General features: G+C 40.8%; 2 protein-coding genes across 3 annotated transcripts; both read left to right on the top strand.

The window, feature by feature from the left end:
• The first annotated feature begins 7916 nt into the window (after window positions 1-7916).
• LOC103715037 (protein CURVATURE THYLAKOID 1A, chloroplastic-like) lies at window positions 7917-10566 on the top strand. Its single transcript, XM_008802539.4, has 5 exons — window positions 7917-8218; window positions 9117-9214; window positions 9294-9401; window positions 9597-9668; window positions 10321-10566. The coding sequence occupies exons 1-5, from the start codon at window positions 8050-8052 to the stop codon at window positions 10387-10389; spliced, it is 516 nt and encodes a 171-aa protein (XP_008800761.2). The 5' UTR covers window positions 7917-8049; the 3' UTR covers window positions 10390-10566.
• A 2899-nt stretch (window positions 10567-13465) lies between these two features.
• On the top strand, window positions 13466-19867 carry LOC103715039 (14-3-3-like protein). 2 transcript variants are annotated; one of them, XM_008802543.4, is made up of 6 exons: window positions 13466-13576; window positions 14219-14671; window positions 14762-14840; window positions 15176-15298; window positions 19401-19517; window positions 19614-19867. In XM_008802543.4, the coding sequence occupies exons 2-6, from the start codon at window positions 14265-14267 to the stop codon at window positions 19674-19676; spliced, it is 789 nt and encodes a 262-aa protein (XP_008800765.1). In that variant the 5' UTR covers window positions 13466-13576; window positions 14219-14264; the 3' UTR covers window positions 19677-19867. The 2 variants fall into 2 exon arrangements, with proteins under 2 accessions (XP_008800765.1, XP_008800764.1); XM_008802542.2 differs by having other exon boundaries at window positions 13513-13736.
• Window positions 19868-21051: the final 1184 nt, after the last annotated feature.

Here is a 21051-nt window from a genome sequence, read left to right as displayed (position 1 = left end):
AGTATGGAGCCAGTAGCTCTTGAGAAAGCAAAGATGCGAAGGAGCTGAGACTTCCAATGAATTGAGGCATATATCTACCAATGTTCCTACAAAATATAGAAATGCCAAAACAAAAAATAGCTAAAATATAAGATAGGCAAGGGCAGTGAAAAGTGGGAACATATTTGGATTTTAACTGAAATTTAATTAACTTCAGCTACTTCATTCAGTGAAGGGTTAGTATACAAGAACATTATCATACCTTGGGTTGAAACTGATTCCAAATTGAATCACATGTAAAATTATATGTTGGCGGAGGCTTGAAGGGCCGAGTCAGTCCTGCCGCCTGCCAACGTGGATGCGCTGGAGGAGTAGGGTGGGTTATACCACTAGGGGGTCCCTAAACCCACTGGCGAGGCTCTATCGGAGTTCGGAGTCGGGCGAGGCTTGGTCGGAGTCGACTCGTGGTGCTATGGGCCCTTGCGCTAGTTTAAGAAAATAAAGTTGCGCCTTCACTAACACCTGCGGGTTTTGGTGTAATGGTAGTGCTTGATCCTGACATTATAGCAAGTTGTATTTCTTCCCAATTGCTGTCAAAATGATAAATGCCTAAACTACATGCCTCCTATACAAAGCTTAATTTGAAAAATACAAGGTGTGTAATTTTTATGCATCAGCCTCACCAATGAGCTTCAAAGTGAACTTAAAACGGCTAGACTCCTCAAACAAGACTTGTTAAATAATGATTTTTAACTTGGACTATGGCCACAACTTCTAATCTTGTCTTATCATCAACTTTTTATAAGTAAATGAAGTTCGTTTGAGCTCTCGAGATTATCGATGGGGAAATCAGTAAGCATTATATATTTTGGCAGAAAATTTTGATATTTACCACTATAAACGAGATAAGTTACTATGTTCTGCAGCACATGGAAAAAAAGTCAGATAACTAAGGACTTGTTTCATATGTTCTTACATCAAATTCTTTGTTTTCAAAAACCAAATAAGAAAACTCAGTAATAGCAGAACAATTGAAAATATGTCTGGTCACGCCCTTTTCTTTTGGTTACTGCTCATAAGTTTTTCAGAATTTTTGGAAGAACATTTTTTTTTACTTTCAAAAACAGAGAACAAGAACAAAAAAGTAGGAAGACTTCTCTTCTTTCTTCTTTTTTTTTTTTTTTTTTTGCTTTGAAGAGAGGGGGGGGGGGGGGGGGGGGGGGGCGGGTGTGGTGGGTATGAGTGTATTGTCTATCCGTATCGGACATTCCCTGGTGGGGGAGGAGAATTAACCTTACCCGCGTGGCAGCCTCCACTGGGCCCCCCTTCCAGCAGGAAATGTCCGATGCGGGTGGACAATACACTCATGCCCTCTCCGACCTGTGGGCGAGCCCACGTGTGAGTACGTCACCCCAGCACCACCTCAGTACCGGTAGACCCGATGGCGATTCCACCGAGCAAGTCCAAGCAGGGGGCATCTGGTCCCTGCATTTAATCGACGTCCGTGCATTTCAAACTTGGCCCACCTTGGTGGAACCAAAGCTCCGTTCCAACTATGCTACCATCTCAGAAGCTCAGAAACTTCTTTGCCAATGCAGCCATGGAAGTTTAGAGACCAACCAGCAGCCTCATAAAATTTTGGAATGAGGACTCACTCCAAGTAATTGTACAAGAGATCTGCATTAACATGAGTCATTAAAATACATAATATCACAGTTTTCAAAAAAATTAAATATATGATATCACAAGACTGCTACTAATATGGTATCTATGATGCATATACATGAAATGAAGCTGAAGCTAGAATCAAAATTCAAGCATAGGCCGGACAAAAAGACACACTAGTTCATGATGAAAAATAAAGATTTTCTCTATGACATTTGAAGATTTTAAGCTTTATTGTTGGAGTGATCTCATGCAAAAGGAACCAACTAGTTGAAACGCAGGGCCGATAAGAAGTGGAAAAGCTAAATCCTATTTTTTTTTCCACAATCATATACATTAATGCTGGAATACCAATAGCCCATGTAGACTAAAGTGACGACGAGAATCCAACTAATAAACATAATGTTACTCGACTAGAAATTGAACGCCGTGGTTAGAATTTTTGGTAGCTAAGGCTTGAATTTATGCTAGTTATAATTACACAGGCATTATATTTAATGGGGTGGAGAAGATAGTACCAAGGCAGGGGTTGGAAACTTAGAACAGAACTAAAGGCTGAGGGACAGGAGCAAGCAAACAAATTTTCACAACTAGATTATTACTAGGTTTCAACAGACAGCATCTATGAAGTCGTGCATGAATGCTTAGAGCTTGGACGAAACGTGCCACAATGCACAAACACCCCAAAACTCATGCACCCCCATGCACTGACACAAGTGGATTGACAAATAGAAGGAATGATCCTGCTTCCTGAGTGATGTATCTTCGTTTTTTTTTTTTCCGTGTACAATGGCGCCTCACACATGAAAGATGTGGGTACAGGCGTACAACCAACAAAGTCAGGAAAAAAAATAGGTAGCACAAAAAAAAAAAAAGGAAGAGACACGTGATTCTTCCAGAGAAAATCATCCGAGTGATGAGCCGCGTAGAAAGGCATCCAGTCAACTGCACTATTCGTCTTTCTGTGGCCCGGAAGGAGTTGCATTTTTCTAAAAGTCCGCATAATTCGCAAAGCAATAGCATCTCGCGGAATGTGCAGCGCCGATCGGATGGTTTTCAAATACAAAGGAGATCACTAGAATGACAATTTACCCTACTAATAATAATCAATGTCTATCAATAAAGAATAAATCTATTGGAAGCATTTAACCAATTCATTTGTGGTTAGAAATAACAGGAAGAATGATAGTCCTTTTTCTTTCTTTTGGTTGGAGGGGTTGCAAAATGGTAACATAGCGCATGACTCGAGGTATCAAATAACAATTGAATTGTGGTAACAAAATGGTAATATATGTCACACTTGTAATGGGTGATTTGAACCTTTGAATAATTTGGAACCCCAATCAAACGCGCTACCAAGCTTTTAAAGCTTCTGCAACTAAAGTTGTCACCCTCTGAAATTCTCCTGTACTTTTTTATTTTTTTTTGCTAAAAAGAAGTGAAGAGAGGGGTGGGGAGAACCTCACCCACGTAGCAACCCCCACTAGATCCCCTTCCCGCTAGAGAATGTTCGATACGGGCAGACGTTACACCAACACCACCTAAGCAATAGGGAGACACTTCACCAGGCAAACCAGGCGGAAGAGCATCCGATCCCCATATTTAATCAACGCCCGCGTGCTTCGAATCTGGGCCACTCCGGTGGAATCAAAGCTTCTTTCCCACCGTACTACTACTTAAGCAATCGGCAGACCAGATAGCGACTACTGTACTTTGAAGAAGAAGTCTGGACAAAGAAATCGCAGGCCTTGAACTGCTTTCAACTTTGATGCACAAATAATAAGTCAAAAAAATAAAAACGGAATGCACGGGCATACTATCAGCGTGTGTTCGCATGTATACGTATGCGTGTATTATGAAAATAAACAATGAAGTGGATGCATTGGATTGTCAGAAGTTAAACTTTACTAGCGACCGTTGTCTTGATGAGAGAGAATTACCTAGAAGTTCCTCTCTTTGATGATGGTGAAAATATTTGTTGTAAAACAAAAAAAAAAGTGTACCCGTTAAAATGTAAACATACAACTTATTTAACTGGCAAGAATAAACAGAGTATCTTTATTGGTGTTCTTCAAGCAAACGATGCAACTTTCTAATAGCAATTTCCTCCAATGAGTTAATGGTTTAAGCCTTTAGATTTTGATAGTATAATTTATGAAACAAATCTTTGATGGGTTTATAAAGACCATCTTAGCAATAATGAAACAATTTTGCGGCTATGCCTATAAACACACATTTTACAAGATAGAAGTGATACATGTAGTCTTAGTGTTGTACCAAAGCTCATCATCATCGGAGTAGCATAGAAGATTGATATAAAGCAAAAGTAATAAAAGTTAAAATATAATTACATAAAAATATAAAAAATAAATTTAAAATTAACAATAATTAGAGGATTATTTTTTTAAAAAAAACAGCACTTTTCAGTACCCACTCGGCCACTCTAAAGCTTAATCCCTAAACAAAAGTTAAAACCACTGCCGAAATTAAGTAAACAAAATGTTCTGTCATCTAGTAAAGCAACGGTTCACTCTAGCGAGCAGTCGCTTCAAATATCATGCACGGTCGGTTTTGTTTGAGCTGCAAGTGTTTGTACCAATGTTTGACTGGGGGCGTTAGGCGGTGAGCGGCCCTTCTGCCGGAGGGAGTCGTAGACCGCCGGCGCTGGGCGAGGAGAAAGGGAGCCAGACAAGCTTGAGGGGGGTGGTCTTCTCATCGGATCTCAGAGGAGGAGGTGGAGAAGCTCCAGCGGTACTTTACGACGGTCCTCGAACTGCTGAAGGACTGGATTGAAGCTTCGAGGAAGGCTTGGGAGAACCTGGTGATTGTCGTCTAGAGCCTTGGCTATTGGGTTCCGACGGAGTGAGTGGCCCGAGATGTGATGATGTAGGAGAAGCTTCGGTACGAGGCGGAGGTCTTTCCACTCGCCGACGACTACTTAGCATTCAAGACTAAGGCCGACTAGGACAACGCTCTTGCCGGCGGCCCTTGGGTAGTGGCGGGGTAGCTACTTGCTATGGAGCCTTGGGTGTCCGACTTCGTCCTAGGCTCAGACATTGTGAAAATGACAGTGGTGTGGATCTAGATATTGAAGCTCCAATAGAGTACTAGGAGAGGGAGATGGTCCTGTAGATCATCGCCGCTGTAGGTCGACCGTTAGCTATCGACGGTATTACTGACCAGTAGAGGAGGATGGGGTTTGTTAGAGTCAAGGTAGCCATCGACGCCACCGCACCGCTGCTCTGGGCATCCAGATCAAGGGCAAAAACAAGGTTTTATGGCAGCCTTTTGTGTATGACAATGTTTTCAATTTTGGCTATTGGTATGGGCGAATCGGGCAAGTCGAGGTCAACTACAAGTTTCCAGTGTCGGAGTTGGTAGCGGAGGTGGGGAAAGCACAAGATTGGCCGCAATCCCTGGCTCTTATGGTGGTTGAGGTGGGTGGTGACTCAGGGGTCGGCGTTGAGCTGGACTCTAGTACGATGAGCTAGCCCAAGGATTGATCTTTGACCCTTGGTTAGCGATGTCGAAGATCCGGCCACCATGGCCGAGAAAGATGACCAAGTCAACCCTATAATCGTCAGGGTTAGCCTCGTCTTCCTCTTGTCCGTGTTCCTTCTTTATCCACCTGAGCTTTCCCGATTTGCTGCCGGACTCCGACGGGTGGTAGAAGCCGGCGAAAGTGGCGCGTCGTTGCTCCCCCCAAAGGACTAGCCGGCCGACGATGGAGCTGACTTGTGTAACAGTGTTGGGGCGACTCAGGTGAGTCACTGAGCCGGGTCGAGCTTCAAACCCCTAAATGAACTGGTTGACTCGGCTGAGGATGCAATCAGGGCCGGGGTTGGGCCCGGGCCACTTGAATAAGAGGCCCAGGAGCCCAGTGAAGGTGTCGCCAGAGGTGGGTTCTCGCTCAATGGATTCAGGCCGGCACGACGACACGAACCGAGCAACCTAGCGATTGGGCCCTATGCGTCCTAGGCGCTCGAGTTGGGACCTAAGCGGGAGCTGACCATCGCCCTTCCCTCCGCCCAGGCGTCGTTGGCCACCTCGACGATGGAGCCTCTGAGCCCGATGACGGAGCCTCCGAGCCCGACGATGGAGCCTCCGGGCCCAACGACGGAGCCTCCGGGCCTGGCAACCCCCGGTTTTTCTCCGACATTTTGGGGGTTTCCTCTTCTTCTCTAACTCTCGAGGCCACTCAGGCGCTTGCCCCCTTACCGGAGACAGCCGACTGTTCAAGAGCTAGAGGAGCCGGCTCTTTGATTGATGGTGGCGGTAGTGCAGGCTGAAGTGGAAGTCTCCAACAGTGGCGGGCCTGACATTGGGCAGTCGATCCATCTCCCCTCTGTTGCAATTGGCGAGCACCAAGCAACAGTGAGGAAAACAAAGAGGGTGCTGTATTCGGAGATTATGGAGGAGGGCTCTTGTAGTGGGCCAGCCGATCAAGGAATGCCAGGGAAGGAGACTTTGAGCGATGAGGAGTAGGGTCTCTATTTGTCGCATATTGAAGAATGAAAATTTTTGTGTAGAATTGTAGGAGAGCAGGCAAGCCTCCCTTTGCTACCACTTTTAGGAAATTGATCCAGGTACATAGCCCGGACATTTGTTTCTTGAGTGAGACGCAGCTCTCTGGAGATAGCCTTCTCCGAGTACAGCATTGATTTTCAACAGTTTGGGAATCTTATGCCATTAAATCTTAGGGCTTGTCGGGGGTATCATTGTCCTTTGGAAGTGGGCCGCTGCCACTATGGATGTGTTCTATAACTACCCCAACAAGTTATAATGGTAATTTTGGAACCCAATAAACTTCTTTGGATTTTGTTGGGTGTGTATGCTAGTATTGACTACAAAGTGAGGAGGGCCCTCTTAGGAGAGGTGACTAACCTTGTGACACAGGGATCCCGACCCTGGTTACAGGTGGCTTCAACAATATCTAGGGGCCTATGGAAAAGAAAGGAGGCCCTTGGGTGTGCTGGCTCGGATGTGAGGGTCTGGAGCACATCCTTTAGCCTCAGAATCAGAGTGAGGGATATCTACGAGCTTCTTCAGAGTGATCAACGTTAGAGACATGACTGTGTCTAGATTTGGAGGTTTGGTCTTCACCCGAGGGTTGTCTTGTTTCTTTGGAAGGTAACTTGGGGTCGGCTACTAACAAGGACTGCCCTAAGTAGGTGCAGGATGAGCATGCTGCCGCACTACCCTATATGCGAGGTAGAGAAGAGCGTGGATCACAATTTGTTCCAACGTGATCGTGCTATATAAGTGTGGAGGTTTGTTGATATCCCGCCGGATGCCTTGTGCCAGTCCAGCTTTTTCATCCAGGCACTTTGACAGTGGGTCGACACACCTTAGACCTAGTATGTGGCTATCAGGGAAACTTATACTGTTTACTATATTTGGCTCGCTAGGAACGCCTGGATCTTTGGAGAGAGCAGTTCTACACTAAAGTTTGTCATGGAGAGGGCCCAAGTGCAGGCTGCGGAGATCACTCATGTAGGTCTATCATATAAGCCATTGATAGCTCGGGACACTTAAGAATCTACCTCTATTCTTGTAGCACTTCAGACGGTGTACTTGGGAGCTCGCACCCCCAAGTTTCCTTAAGATCAACTTCGATCAATATATTTTGGATGGTGGCAGGAGGGGTGGTGCGGGTTTCGTGATCTGATGCCCGGACTCTAGAGTGGTGGCAGTCCGAGGATGCCCAATCTTTGACATCTCGGTCCTTAAGGTAGAGTTGTGGGTAGTTTGGGCTGGCTTGTGTCATGCTCGGCGTGTGGTGCCGGCCAACGTAGTCATGCTCGAAGGTGACCCAGCTACAATAATCGATTGGATTTAGGGGCGCACTGGCGACATCAGTGCTTGTCACCCTTGCTCCGAGATATCTGGGATATGATAAGCGGAGATATTATCTTTCGGGCCAAGCACGTTTATAGATAGACTAATAGCGCTACAGATTGAGTGACTTTTTTCGTGACTAATTATTCCAAAAGTACTCTAAACTAATGAGGGAGAGTTGCCTAGAAGGCTCGCAAGTTATTATATTTTAATTTTTTTAAATGTATTTGTATTAGAATGGCACGAGTGGGAGAGACAAAAAAAGAAAAAAAAAAGAAAAAGAAAAAAAAGAAAACCACGGCCATTGCTGGGCCACGGGAATCTAAGCAACAAAGGCAACGAAGCAGCTCCGGATATTTAAGATAGGCATGCAACCAATAAGATGTTGCCACGCGTCAAGAGGCCTCCAAGCGAGTGACCACGCAGAGAAGGCGATGCCGAAAAGATTTCGAGGAAAAAAAAAGGGAGAGAAAAAAAAACGTGAGGATTAGGCAAAGCCAGGCACGAAAGAGAGGTGAGTCAACAACCGCCGCGAGCGAGCGGAAGATAAAGTGAAGGCGGAGCTCCATGGCGGCAGCGACGGCGGCGTACGCGGCGGCAGCGGCCGTGCTGGGCGGAGCTCGCCTCCCCACGGCGGCCTCCGCCGCCCCTCGGAACCCCTCCCTCCTCCTCCCGCCTCCCCCTCGCGGCATCTCTTCCTTGTTCCTCCCTCTCGCCTCATCCTCTCGCTTCCCAGGTAGCTCCAATTCTTCACCTATTCTAACGGCAAAGTTTTGGGTGATATCAGCAGTTTAAATTTTTAGAGCTTAATTTTCGAATTATGTTAGAAATGAGCTTAATTTCTATCCACTAGTATAGACATTTGGATCTTCGAGATCGACGCTGATGCAGGACTCTAGCATGATAGTTTTAGCTAGTTCTTTTATTTTCTTGGTTGGAAAAATTGTTTGGTTTTCTAACTTAGAGAATTTGAAACCGATGCTCAATTTTTGAGCAAATTTATATATGTTAATTACTTTGCTCATGGTGTTGATGGTCACTGTTTCAGTGACAATTTGAAATCTTGAGGTTGTAATGCAAGATGTTTCAGTTGGACACTTTGATGGATTCTTTGAAATGCCCCTTTGAATTTGTTAGAGATTTTGGGGTTTTTAATATAGGAAATCTTTCTTGCTCTCAGCTTGTTTAAATCTTCTTCTTTTCTTTCCCCCCTCTGGTAGAAAACTTCCTCCAATATATAATTAGTAAGTTTCAGCTCTCACTTTCAAGTTTCAGCCAATGTTATAGATTCTAATTCCAGTTCTCTCTAATTATTATTCTCTCTTTTGCCGTGAACAATGATTACTCTTTTATTGATGAAATGTAAGACCTAGAAGAGAACGTATCTCCTAAATTTCTTAATTGAATTAGTTAAAATTCCCCTTTGGATTGATTGAGAGAGTAGAAGAGTTGTCCCATTCATTGATTTTCATGATGCCCTAGATTTTGCTAAGTCTTGTCTCCATCTTTTTTGGGCAGTTTTAGAGCACTAAATGGATTACTCATATATATTTTCTATAGGTGGGTACTAGATTTTTTATCTTTTTCTTGAGAAGAGATGCTAGAAGGTATTTGATTTAAATTCTTGCTGACAGATGCACACAGGTTTTCTTCACTCCAAATGAAAGCCACTTCTTCCTCGGAAGAGACATCTACTTCTGCTGACGACCTCCTGGAAGATTTAAAGCAAAAGGTATTATCCATTCACTCACCCAAAAACATAATTTATTTCTACATTCTTAACGGTTTTATTAATACCATTATGGTCACAGTGGGATGCTATTGAGAACAAATCCACAATTTTCCTTTATGGAGGAGGTGCAATTGTTGCAGTTTGGCTGTCTTCCATTGTTGTTGGTGCCATCAATTCTGTCCCTCTGGTATTCACTAGATTTACGTTGCTGCATCCTTCAATTGTATCTTCTCTAGCCAGATCGATGCTTTATTTTAACTTTTATAAGTGCCACTCTGTAAAATTTCTAGCAGTTGGATGCAAAATTTGTTGCTACTTTGGTTTTCCTCTTGAACTATGTGCTTCTGATTAGTACATTTCATAATTCTCTCATGACTAACAGCTTCCAAAGCTAATGGAACTCGTGGGCCTTGGATATACTGGATGGTTTGTATACCGATACCTACTTTTCAAGGTAATTGTGGAGATTAGTGGTAGTTGGTATCATGAACGATTATGTTCTACAAAACTAAATAATAAAAGATCTTCTTTCATGATCTCTTGCATCTTTCTTATGTTACATGTGACTTGAGCAATCTTTGGTGCCAGTCGTGCACTGTCCAATTAATTTTTATTACACACACAATCCAACATTTTGTACGATATTATGGATATTAGTCATAAAGCACTTAATAAGGAAGATTTGAATGCAAAGCACAGGATGTGGAATATGTGCCATTAGATGATTCTGCATCTATAACAGCATATGTAGAAAATATCTATACATAATCTTGCAAATTCATGTGGACGCCATGTTGTTCCACATTCAAAACAATGAAACTGGAGATGATTAATTGTATATTCATCCATAATTGCTAGAATCTGGTTTTGCTGATCATAACCCTTATGTAATCCAAGGAAAATGACAAAATGCATAGCATTTGATATAGAAATATATATTTTTTCTATTATCTTAATCTGGTTCATGAAATGCTTTTATCTATTTAATCATCTTGTGATTGACTTCACTCCAAGTAGCTAAGTGGAACTATTCTAAATTCTGTTCTCTTCTCTTCTTAGCCTTTTCATTTTTCTTTCTTGCTGACAAAAATTATTTTTTTCGGCAGCAAAGAAGGAAAGAGTTAGTCAATGAAATTGAAGTGTTAAAGAAAAAGATTGCAGGATCAGGTGAATAACTGCAGTTAGCCTGGAGATTTCTGAAGTACCTCTGGACCGCCTGTATAAGAGACACATTCGATGATATATTTATAACTGTTTTATGCTATTTCTTGTATTAAACTGTTGTTCTTCCTGTAATGGCATTAACCATTTGTGGTTAGCAATTTTTCGTTGAAATATGCTGGTTTCTCATACAATAGTTTGTCCTTTTCTTTTTTCTCTCTCAGAGAACTTCTCCTACATGCTTCTCTTTTTATGAGGTTTAGATATCTGCACTTATTAAGGGGTTGTTTGAATTCTTCATTAAGAATCATGTAGAGCAATATAATTTATAAATTAGATACTGATGCTGATATAGTATCAATAGAATATGGTATCTTATAACGCAAATATAATATCTGCTGTTTGATCAACTAAAGGAGAACCTTTGAGGATAGTTTTTTTTTTTTAATTTTATTTTAAATCTGAATAATATCTTTGAGGATAACATGACCTAGCATCAGGGTGTAAATAGGCAACCATCACTAATGTCTCTCTTTCAATACTGCTAGCAAATTATTTGTTATTATTCTTTTTTTTTTTTGTGTGTGTGTGTGTGTGTGTTTTTTTTTCGGGGGGGGGGGGGGGGGGGGGTGGGTTATTACAAAATAAAAGTAAATTTCTAACTCAGGTGCAAACCTAATTGATTAATTTGATATATACTCTATAATCCACTACGGAAAATATCTTTGATAAAATGGAATAACCCTTGTTGAGCTTAGCACTAGAACACGATCCGATCACTTAAAAAATTCAACATTGTATGCTGAAGGTTTCCACTACATCAGCATGGATTATCTGAGCTCATGGATTTCTTAAAAATAATAAAGATTTGTTTCCATTTCAGCAGCCTCTAACACAGACGCATGCACACACATACACACATGCATATATATACAAATACATACACATATAGATCCACACATGCATGGGCACGTGCGTGCATGCGCACGTGTATTTGATACACTCGAGTGTATTTTCACTCAAAGCCAGTCAAGTTATGATCGGACGATAGGAGCCTAATATTCATAATTCGAATTATTGGATGTGATCTACTATCTCTAAACTGCTTACAAACTAAAAATTATGTAATTTGGAGAGTTTTAGCAAATGCATTAAGTGGCCAAAAAATTGGATTATTTAAATAATATAAAATTATGATCTGACCGGATTTGGAAGGATACAAAATTTAGTTGTTTTTTTCTACTCAACCAGTTAAATAGTCTACATAACTAGAAGCAAAATTTGGTTGTACGAGGGAAGCACCCCTCCCTATCCAAACTCATAAATGATTGCAAGAAGCTTGGAACCACCTAAAATACATGCCCCCCTATGACAACACAATGCCATATGCAAAACCACAAATCCTCGCCATTGCACCAGTATATCCAACTTGAGCTGCAGATATAATATAGTTCGTTGTTGCAAAAATGATAAAAAATAAATAAATTTAGAAGATAAATATCCTTACTATTTTATTTGCTTATATTATCGATAAATTTATTTTGTCTAATTCTTACGAGCCTCAAGTTATCTGCAACAATGAAGCAGGGGGATTGTTGTAAGGTTGCTTTGTTAGGGTTCTTCAAACCCTAAACAATTTGTTGCATGATCATAAAATTAGATATTCAAAAGATAAAACATGGAAAATTGAGATGAAAAACATTATAAAAGGCAATATTTTTTTTTTTTTTGAGTGCAGCCAACAAAATTTAAAAAAAGAAGCTGATGGAGAAAAGAAGAAATAACCACTTGGTTCTCCCAAAGGGACTCGCTGGAGTGTTATGCTGCAAAGAAGGCTACCTAGTCGGTCGCACTATTCGCCTTCTAGTAAACATGGGAGTGTTATGCCGAAAGAAACCGCATTCTCTCGCTAGTCTCTGTATATTATAGAGCAATGACTGCCCACCTTCTTCGCTGTGTTGGGCTCGGAGCCACTCGATCATCATGGTCGAGTCCCCTTTGAGGTGAATGCAGGCCGCACCCAAAGTAAGTTTCACATAACAGATGCCTTCCTACACAGCTCTAAGCTCAGCTCCAATGGTTGAAGTGTCAAAAATCTGCTAGCCTTCGACCGCCACAAGTCTGGCATTGTGGTTCCTGATGACAAAGCCTCCTCTTCCATTACTTCCACCTTTAGCAGCACTGCCATTGAAATTCATCTTAAGAAAGTTAGAAGGTGGGGGCTCCTAGGAGACATAAACAACTCTGCTTCATTGAGATATTCTCTCCTAAGGGGTAATGTTCTAACTCTGAAATTTTCACATCTGATTGGTTCAGTTTGGTGCTTTCATTGAGATATTCCCTCGAGAGGTCTTTGGAAAATCTGAATTTTGAGTGTTTTCGGCCACAAGGCTTGGGAGGTATTGTGCCTATTATTTTCGGTCCTTAGATCTTGTTCTAGAACTTGGGCTAGTAAGGGATCCTTCCGATTCCTTACTAGATTTTTATCAATGGAATTAAATCATTAGTTATTTTCTTTTATTGCTTATCTTTGCAATTGAGTGATTCATCTAGATCTAGGCGTGGAATAAACTACAGCCAGTAATCCCTACAAATAGTCTAAAATTCCACAGCATAGAGAAATGGACATCCATAAGAACGTTACCTACAAATCGGTCTAGGCAGGGCAATCATTAAAGGCTTGAAGCATTCAAGGACGAATCCGCTTGGTGTGGGGCATTTGACCGAGGGGTCCCCATCAAAGAAGCTAAATGGGAAAAACTAGTCAAAAAAATCACCTTTTCAAGTCATTTCTCTAAAAAAATTAGATGAATCTCCAAATAATGTCCATAAGCATACTATAATGCCCATAAATAATAGTATAATACTATTATGATTCCAAACAATTTAGAAGCTCCTTTAGAGGCTTATTTTAGAACCTCCAGCTAATGTTCCGAGTAACACCTTTTTTTGTAAATCATGCGCCCCTCATTTTCTGAATTCGAATATTCGAACAAAAACATGTGATTTTTTTTTTCTGTCTATTTTTTTTGGGTCTTTCCACCACGTGTCGCTCTCCCGTTGGTGATTGACCGGCAGGCGAGGTTTCCCAGAGTTAGACGGCTCGCCCTCGCAACCTCCCATTCCCACCCACGGAAACCCAAAGCCGGTGCGAGGAGATAGAAACGAGGATAGAGAGAGAAGGTGGAGAGAGTTTATTAGGTATTCCCCCCCCCCCCCCCCCCCCCCCCCCTTTTTTTTTTCTTGGCAGATTTCTTCCTTTCTCATCTCGGCGTGACTCCATTTCTCTGATCGATCCGATAATACCGTTGAAAGTCTGCCCGTTTGTTACTAGTTTGGTTCATACGATTCCTTGCATCCGGTAATTTTTCTCGCTTCTGTTTTTCTACGGTACAAGGAATTTCTATTTTTTACCCCCAAATTATGAGGTTGGATTTCATGATTTCTTGGACGTTTCCTTTGAATTTCCAAGTGAAAATTAGCATCTTACTCGAAGGATCGATTTTTTTCTCTTCTCTGTCACTTTCTGTTTCTTCGTTCTCGTAGTTCTGAAATTATTTTTTTTTTTTAATCCTGCAAAGGAAGGAATATTTTGGATGAAATCTAACGATTTCTGCTAATTTTGCTTTCTTACTCTCTCTCTCTCTCTCTCTCTCTTTTCCCTTAAGAAATTGGAAGAAGAACTCAATTGATGATTTCTTAGGAGACTTAGAAAGACAGAAATAAAGGGGAAAAGAGAAGAAAGGAAGAAATTGAGCCAATTCGTATTTTCTGGATTCGTTTTCTCAGCTTGCGAATGGAAATAAATAATTTTGATCTGGATCTGTTATTAAATGACTGCAGAATATAGGAGAAGGTAGCAAGTTATACTTAGAGAGAAGGAGAAAAGATGTCTTCGGCCGAATCAACTCGTGAGGAGAATGTGTACTTGGCCAAACTGGCCGAGCAGGCAGAGAGGTACGAGGAGATGGTAGAATTCATGGAGAAGGTGGTAAAGACTGCGGATGTGCAGGAGCTCAGCGTGGAGGAGCGCAACCTTCTGTCCGTGGCCTACAAGAATGTGATCGGGGCCCGCCGGGCCTCGTGGCGCATCATCTCCTCGATCGAGCAGAAGGAGGAGAGCCGCGGGAACGAGGACCGTGTTGCCGTGATCAAGGAGTACCGTGGCAAGATCGAAGCCGAGCTCAGCAACATCTGTGATGGCATCCTGAAGCTGCTCGATTCCCACCTCATTCCCTCCTCCACTGCTGCTGAGTCCAAGGTGTTCTACCTCAAGATGAATGGAGATTACCACAGGTTGGTGGAATCGTAGAGCGTGAATTTAGAGTTAGCGGTAGATGAAAGAAAAAATTCTTCTGAATATTGCTGAGTGATCATGCTGAACAGGTACCTCGCGGAGTTTAAGACTGGGGCAGAGAGGAAGGAGGCTGCTGAGAGTACGTTGGTGGCTTACAAATCTGCTCAGGTTGGCCCCCCTTCCCTTTGATTCAGCACTGCTGATGTCTTGGTGGTGCCTTTTTACTAGTATCTCTTGGAGAGGGGAAAAGACCAAATATAACTACCTGATAGGCAATTCAATTTTTTACTTAAAGCTTATTTCCCTGTCATTCACCTATTCATTTACATTGAATAAAGAACATCTGGTTTATCATGATGATTCAGAGAAACTTTGCTTACTGCAGCAAATTATCATATCGATCATATTTATATAATTTATTCTCTTCAAGTATTTCTTTTAATGAATTTTGCCAAATTATTCATATTTTATTAGTTTAAAAACAATTTTTGTACATTTTTTAGGATATTGCTCTGGCTGAACTGGCCCCAACTCACCCAATAAGGCTTGGGCTGGCACTTAATTTCTCTGTGTTCTATTATGAGATCCTGAACTCCCCAGACCGTGCTTGCAGTCTTGCAAAACAGGTTTGTCTCTGCTAATCACGCTTCTTTTGGTTTATGTATAAAGTTGTTAAGTACTGGCTAGATCTTGAACAGTCTAAAATTATTGTATTCATACCTGTTTAGTAGGTATAATTATTTATGCTTGTTTTTGTATCTTGAGCACCACCAAGCACTCTTACATACAAAGCGTCAATAGAACTGGTAGAACATGTTTGTCTAAAAACATTTTCTAAACATATCTTAAAAGTTTGTGCAGAAAGAAAGAACATGTCGCAAAAGTTTCTACTATCCTTGTTTGCATCATTACCCTTGTTGACTGCATGCTCTTTTGCAGTTTATATCCACAAATAATGCCTGTGGTATTATCTGATACTGGCTACCTCTTGCAGTAAACTATTTGTGAAGTGGAACTTAGGATGTTAGGATTGGTAGCCTCATAATAAACTATGCCTGAACTACGTACTGAGATTTTATGTGTTAATATTTGCATGGTTCGGTGTAATGGTTGAGTGAATGTACTGGTGTCAGCCTCGATGTGTGTGTATTTGTGTGTTTACATGAATCTGTATGTCTAAGCGACTGCATACGTGGCTGTTTTTGGTGGATGATTTAATTTGCTATAATAGAGACCTTACTACGATATCATTCACGTAAGTGCAAGGTTAAAATTGTTTAGACCAAGGATTGCTATACCGGTGCCGGGCCCCGGACTGGTTGCCCGACGATATGGGTCGGTACGGCCCTATGCCGTGCCGGGTCTGTACCGACACAGTAGAAAAGGTGGGGGAGAGAGAGAACGAGAGAGGAAAAGAGAGAGAAGGGGGAGGCTGAGGGAGGCCGTCGGAGAGCTAACGGAGGTTGCGCAAAGGAGGCGGGGGAGAGGCTCCCCAGCCTCCGCCTTCGCCTCCTCCGCACAGTGGCTCCCTGGCCTCCGCCTCCTCTGCACGGCGGCTCCCCGGCCTCCGCCTCCTCTGCACGGCGGCTCCCCGGCCTTCGCCAGCAGAGGAGGCCAGCCGGCCTCCACCGTTCTCTCTCTTTCTTCCTCTCCCTCTCTCCCCCGCTTTCTCTTTTTCTCTTTTTCCTTCTTCTCCCTCTCCGCCGCTGGTTCCCGTTTTTGTTGCTGGAACCGCTCCGGTCCGCCGCCGATACGACTCGAGATGCCCCGAACCGGACGGTTCGTGACTGTTTTGCCGACTATGGTTTAGACCTGATTTTGGGCCAAACAATTTTGGAGCCTTTTGCTATTTCAGTAAAGTTCAAATTCAAATGGACTAAAACTAAATAAAAAGTTTAAGAAGTGGAATATTGAAGTCTCATTACTTATTTATTTATTTTTATGTGTGATAAACAAAGGGTTTTGATTGAGTGTTAAATTAGTTAACGTTTTCAAGTTGGTTTGTTGATAGACATGATAGGGTACGGTTAGAAGGAAAAAAGTTGTTAGACAATCATATCAATCTCATTATTTCTAATGGGAACATGTGTGTTGTGGGAGACAGAGAGGGGGCCATGACTAAGGGTTGGATATATCAAAGATTTACAAGTTGGATTGAAGATACATTATGGGGTATTATTGGAAAAAAGTAGTTATACAAAGATATCCAATCTCATGAATTCTAGGAAGATTGGATTTTCACCACTAAAATTGTCTATACAATTATCCTCCATGTTTCTAAATGCTTTCCTTGTAGCACCTCCTACTTGGCTGTTTCTTGCTTTCCTGCTCCTCCAGAGAGATTAAATAGGTCTCAAATCAAAGAGTAGCCTTGACACATCCATGCCAAAACCACTAGAATATGAATTGTTAGAAAGCTACGCTAGCTGTCCATCTGACACTGCATTGCATGTGCAATGTACTAATTTGTTTAATGGAAACCAGATTTGGACGGGGAGAAACTAGAGAGGGGTTTAAAAAAAAAGTGCTTGGGAGTCCATATACGGTACAAGCCTGCTTGGTTCATCATGTGATACTCGATGAACTAGAAAGGTGAACAACAATTACTTATGATCAAGTGCTGCCATGTCAATGCAAAAATGGTGCATTTATAATCCACATACTTCTTTAGTTTTCTCAACTTATTATTCATGTTGTTATTATTTTTCCTTTTAGATATAGAATGAATAATGTGCTTCTTTTTTTCCCCTCTTCTGCCTTGCACCTGAAACTAAACTGCTTTGCAAGTTACACATTGTTTACTGCTATTATTTCTTGGTGGGAGGAAAACTAATTTATATGTTCTCTCCAAATTGCAATCATCTAAAGTACCCTACCTAATTTTAGGCTGAATTAGCTCAGTATCATGTTTGTATTCTGTAATTTCCTCTTTCCAAGTAAACATGCTTTGTCAGTTTATGCTTAGGTTTTTTTTCCCCAGATTTTCAGTATTTTAATATTAAATCTAATGAACCTGCTGAAGTTCATTGATCACTTGATCTAGATCTGTCAAACATGTATGCCATAATAATATGGAACATATCAGATTATATATTGGAGAGAGAGCATAGGAGATAAAATAAGTGGTAGAAGGTTCGAATCCTTTATGAGTTAATAAAAAAGCAAACTCTATGGGAGAACTTTAGGAGTTAATAAGTGTTTAGTTTTATTACTTTTCACATGAGACCTAATCATGTTGCATAAACGGTTTTATATCCACTTACAATTGGCCACGAGGATCAGACTTGGATGAGACTACTTGTACTGATTGCATGATTTTGCTACAACATATACATAATGGCAGCTCTGTGAATGGTTGGGTCTTTTTTTTTTATAATTATTAAATGAGTGTAAAACTTTTTCTGCAAGGTTGGAAATTCAATTTGAATCAAATTCAGCTACATGAAAACACATATATACATATACGTAGGTATATCTGGAATGGCAAATTGTATGGAGGTTCTAGAGGCGTTTAAATAAAATAGAGCTCCATATTCAAATATAGGGAAGCATGTGCTGCTCATATCTGGCAAGGAGACCAGTTAGTTGAGTCATAAGGATATATTTTTTTAATAATTTGTTATCCTCAATTTGAATTAAGTTTTAGGACTACTTTAGGGGGTAGGTGATCTTGTAATTTCTTTGCTGGTGATGAGACTTCAAAGTTGTCAATTCAAATTCAACGTTTATTATCAGTTATGCCTCTGTTTTGCTTGTGAAATCAGGTTTCGTAATCAATTGGATATATTAAAGGAATCCTAGTTTTAGTAAGGAATTCAAATTTTTTTCTTGGTCTTGATCTTCATATGGTCATGGAATGAGTGACAAATTTAATTCAGAATTTATTGTAGAAATTTAACAGATGATTTATTTAACTGCATGATAATTTCTGACCTCTCTGTTTACCTGTCATTTTTCAAGTTAGCACATTTTTTAAAATATTTTCTCTGAAAATCCATCATTTAGATCTGTCCTATAGCATTTTGAACTATAACTCTTCAGTCAATTTCCTAATTTTTAGTCTGGTATCAAGTGTTTTGACTTTTGATCTATTAGTCTAGCTGTTCCTGAATATCTGATCCGGTGGAAAATTTGACTGCGTTGGAAGCCCATCAGGAACCTTGTATGTACATTTCCCCTCCACAATAACAGTAAATTTTGAGCCTTTAATAACAATGCATACGCATCCCTATTAGTGTCAATTAAAGCATCTAATAATCAAAGGCCTTGAAGCCTAGCTTAATTCAATATTGCAACTTCATATAAAGCAACATTGACATATATCCTTGATCTTAAAACCAAAAATCTGAAAATTTGACCTCCTTTGATGCATCCTGCACTTAAAGTTTATTGTTTTATTGTTATGGTAGTCGATATTGAATGGCAGCTATCATATAATTCATATGTTCCCATACAATTCCATGTTTCGGAAGTCGGCCCTTGCCAGATGCTATTAAAAAAAAAAAATCAAGCACCTTAATATTCCATTCTAATTGTAATGCCATGACTGTTTTGAGACATTGCTGGCTCCTTCGTCTGTATTTCCTTTGAACTCTTTTCATGAAAATGGTGTTTTTTTTTCTTTGCATAAACATTGTTGATTCCAGACCTGGCTGAAAATTTTCCTTAAAGGTGGTGGTTTTATTGATTTATTTCATCCATTGCTGAATGTTTTTTGGTCCTTCTCAGGCTTTTGATGAGGCCATCGCTGAGTTAGACAGTTTGGGCGAGGAATCCTACAAGGACAGTACTCTGATCATGCAGCTTCTCCGAGACAACTTGACCCTTTGGACCTCCGATATCACGGTCTCTTTCTTGCCTTAAAAAGCTTCTGCTGTCTGTGAGTTATTTCATATTTGTATCATCCATCCTAAACGATCTTTCATGTGTTGTGGTTTCCAGGAAGATGCCAAGGATGAGATCAAAGAAGCCCCAAAGAAGGAAGCAGGAGAGGGGCAGGGATGAACCCATCTGTTCTCTCAGGATGGTGCCCTGTGATCTGGAGTTTGTAATTGGTAATTCACATATGCATGTAGGATACTACCAGGAGCTGCTTATTGTGTATGGTTGTACCTTCTTTCCTTCTGATCTACCAGCATAAATGTTTTAATACTTGATTGCTGCTCTATTCGAAGAAGACTCGTTCATTTCTCCCAGCAGATTGACTAAAACTATCTAATCCCAGGATGGTTTGAACTTATTAATCCTTACTCTTCTCCCGGTTGTCCATAACGACGACCTGTGAGGGAGAACATCCAAATTTTCTAAGCAGGGGGATTCGGTCTGAGCATTACAGAAAACAGAATCACCATCGAGATCTTTTTTTTTTTCATTTTGAGTTCATTGCTGCCGGCCATATAAAAAATTCGATGTTTTCTAGAGCTGCAAAATAAGTGATGTGGTGAAGGAGAAACTTTCCATATCTCTCCCTCTCTCGCTTGTGCAGCAAGCTCATGGGGTAAGGCGAAAAGGTGCTCTTGCTGGCTCTTGGCAACCAAAATTTAATTAATTGAGCCGAGCCTGACGACCCAGGGGCAATGGGCCACGCATGCACACAGGAAAACAAACAAACAAACAGGAGCAGACCACGTCTTCAGCAAAGTTGCATGGCCGTTACTTTAAGATATAATATTTAACCAATTAAACTGTGAAATTGTTAAATTTGTTTACTTGTTTCTTACTATATAATGGGTGCTGTAATAGGATAGTTGCCATATAATAACTATTATTTGAATTCAAGTTACAGAGCACAAAAGGCAACAATATAACTTTTTTTTTTGGTTAATTGTATGAGAAATTTGTGTAGTTCTTAGATATAACATTAGGTCTTCACCTGCTAGTAGTTATGGATGTTGACGGTCTCCAAACCAAATGGGACAGTTTTTAACCAAAATAAGGGTTAAGCCTTATTTTATTTAGTATTACCTGGGAGATAAGGGGTCATTAATGTCAAAATTTGTAAGAACGTAATCCATGTAAATTGATGGCTTTCTACTTGTCCTGAAAAGCTGAAGATTTCAGTGGGTAGGAATCAGACATCCAAACATATGTAGCTATTTTCATTGCTCTGTCATGGCTGAAGAATGACATGCAAGCACTAAAAGACCCCTCAAAAACAAAATTTGATTAGCTAGGTCATTTGCCATAATGGTTGCAATCTATCTCGCTGGCCTTACTTTTGACATGGATTCCTTTTAGAGCACAAGGCTGTTCAATGTTGATCACTGGATATAGAACAAAAGGATATTGAAATATAACAGAACAAATGAAAAGATGGAAAAGATCCAAAAAAAAAAAAAAGTTTTCTTCAATCAGTCCATAACATGAAACATCCTATACT

Source organism: Phoenix dactylifera, unplaced genomic scaffold (assembly GCF_009389715.1).
Source record: "Phoenix dactylifera cultivar Barhee BC4 unplaced genomic scaffold, palm_55x_up_171113_PBpolish2nd_filt_p 000261F, whole genome shotgun sequence".
NCBI lineage: Eukaryota > Viridiplantae > Streptophyta > Magnoliopsida > Arecales > Arecaceae > Phoenix > Phoenix dactylifera.
This window is presented reverse-complemented; position numbering and strand designations above follow the sequence as displayed.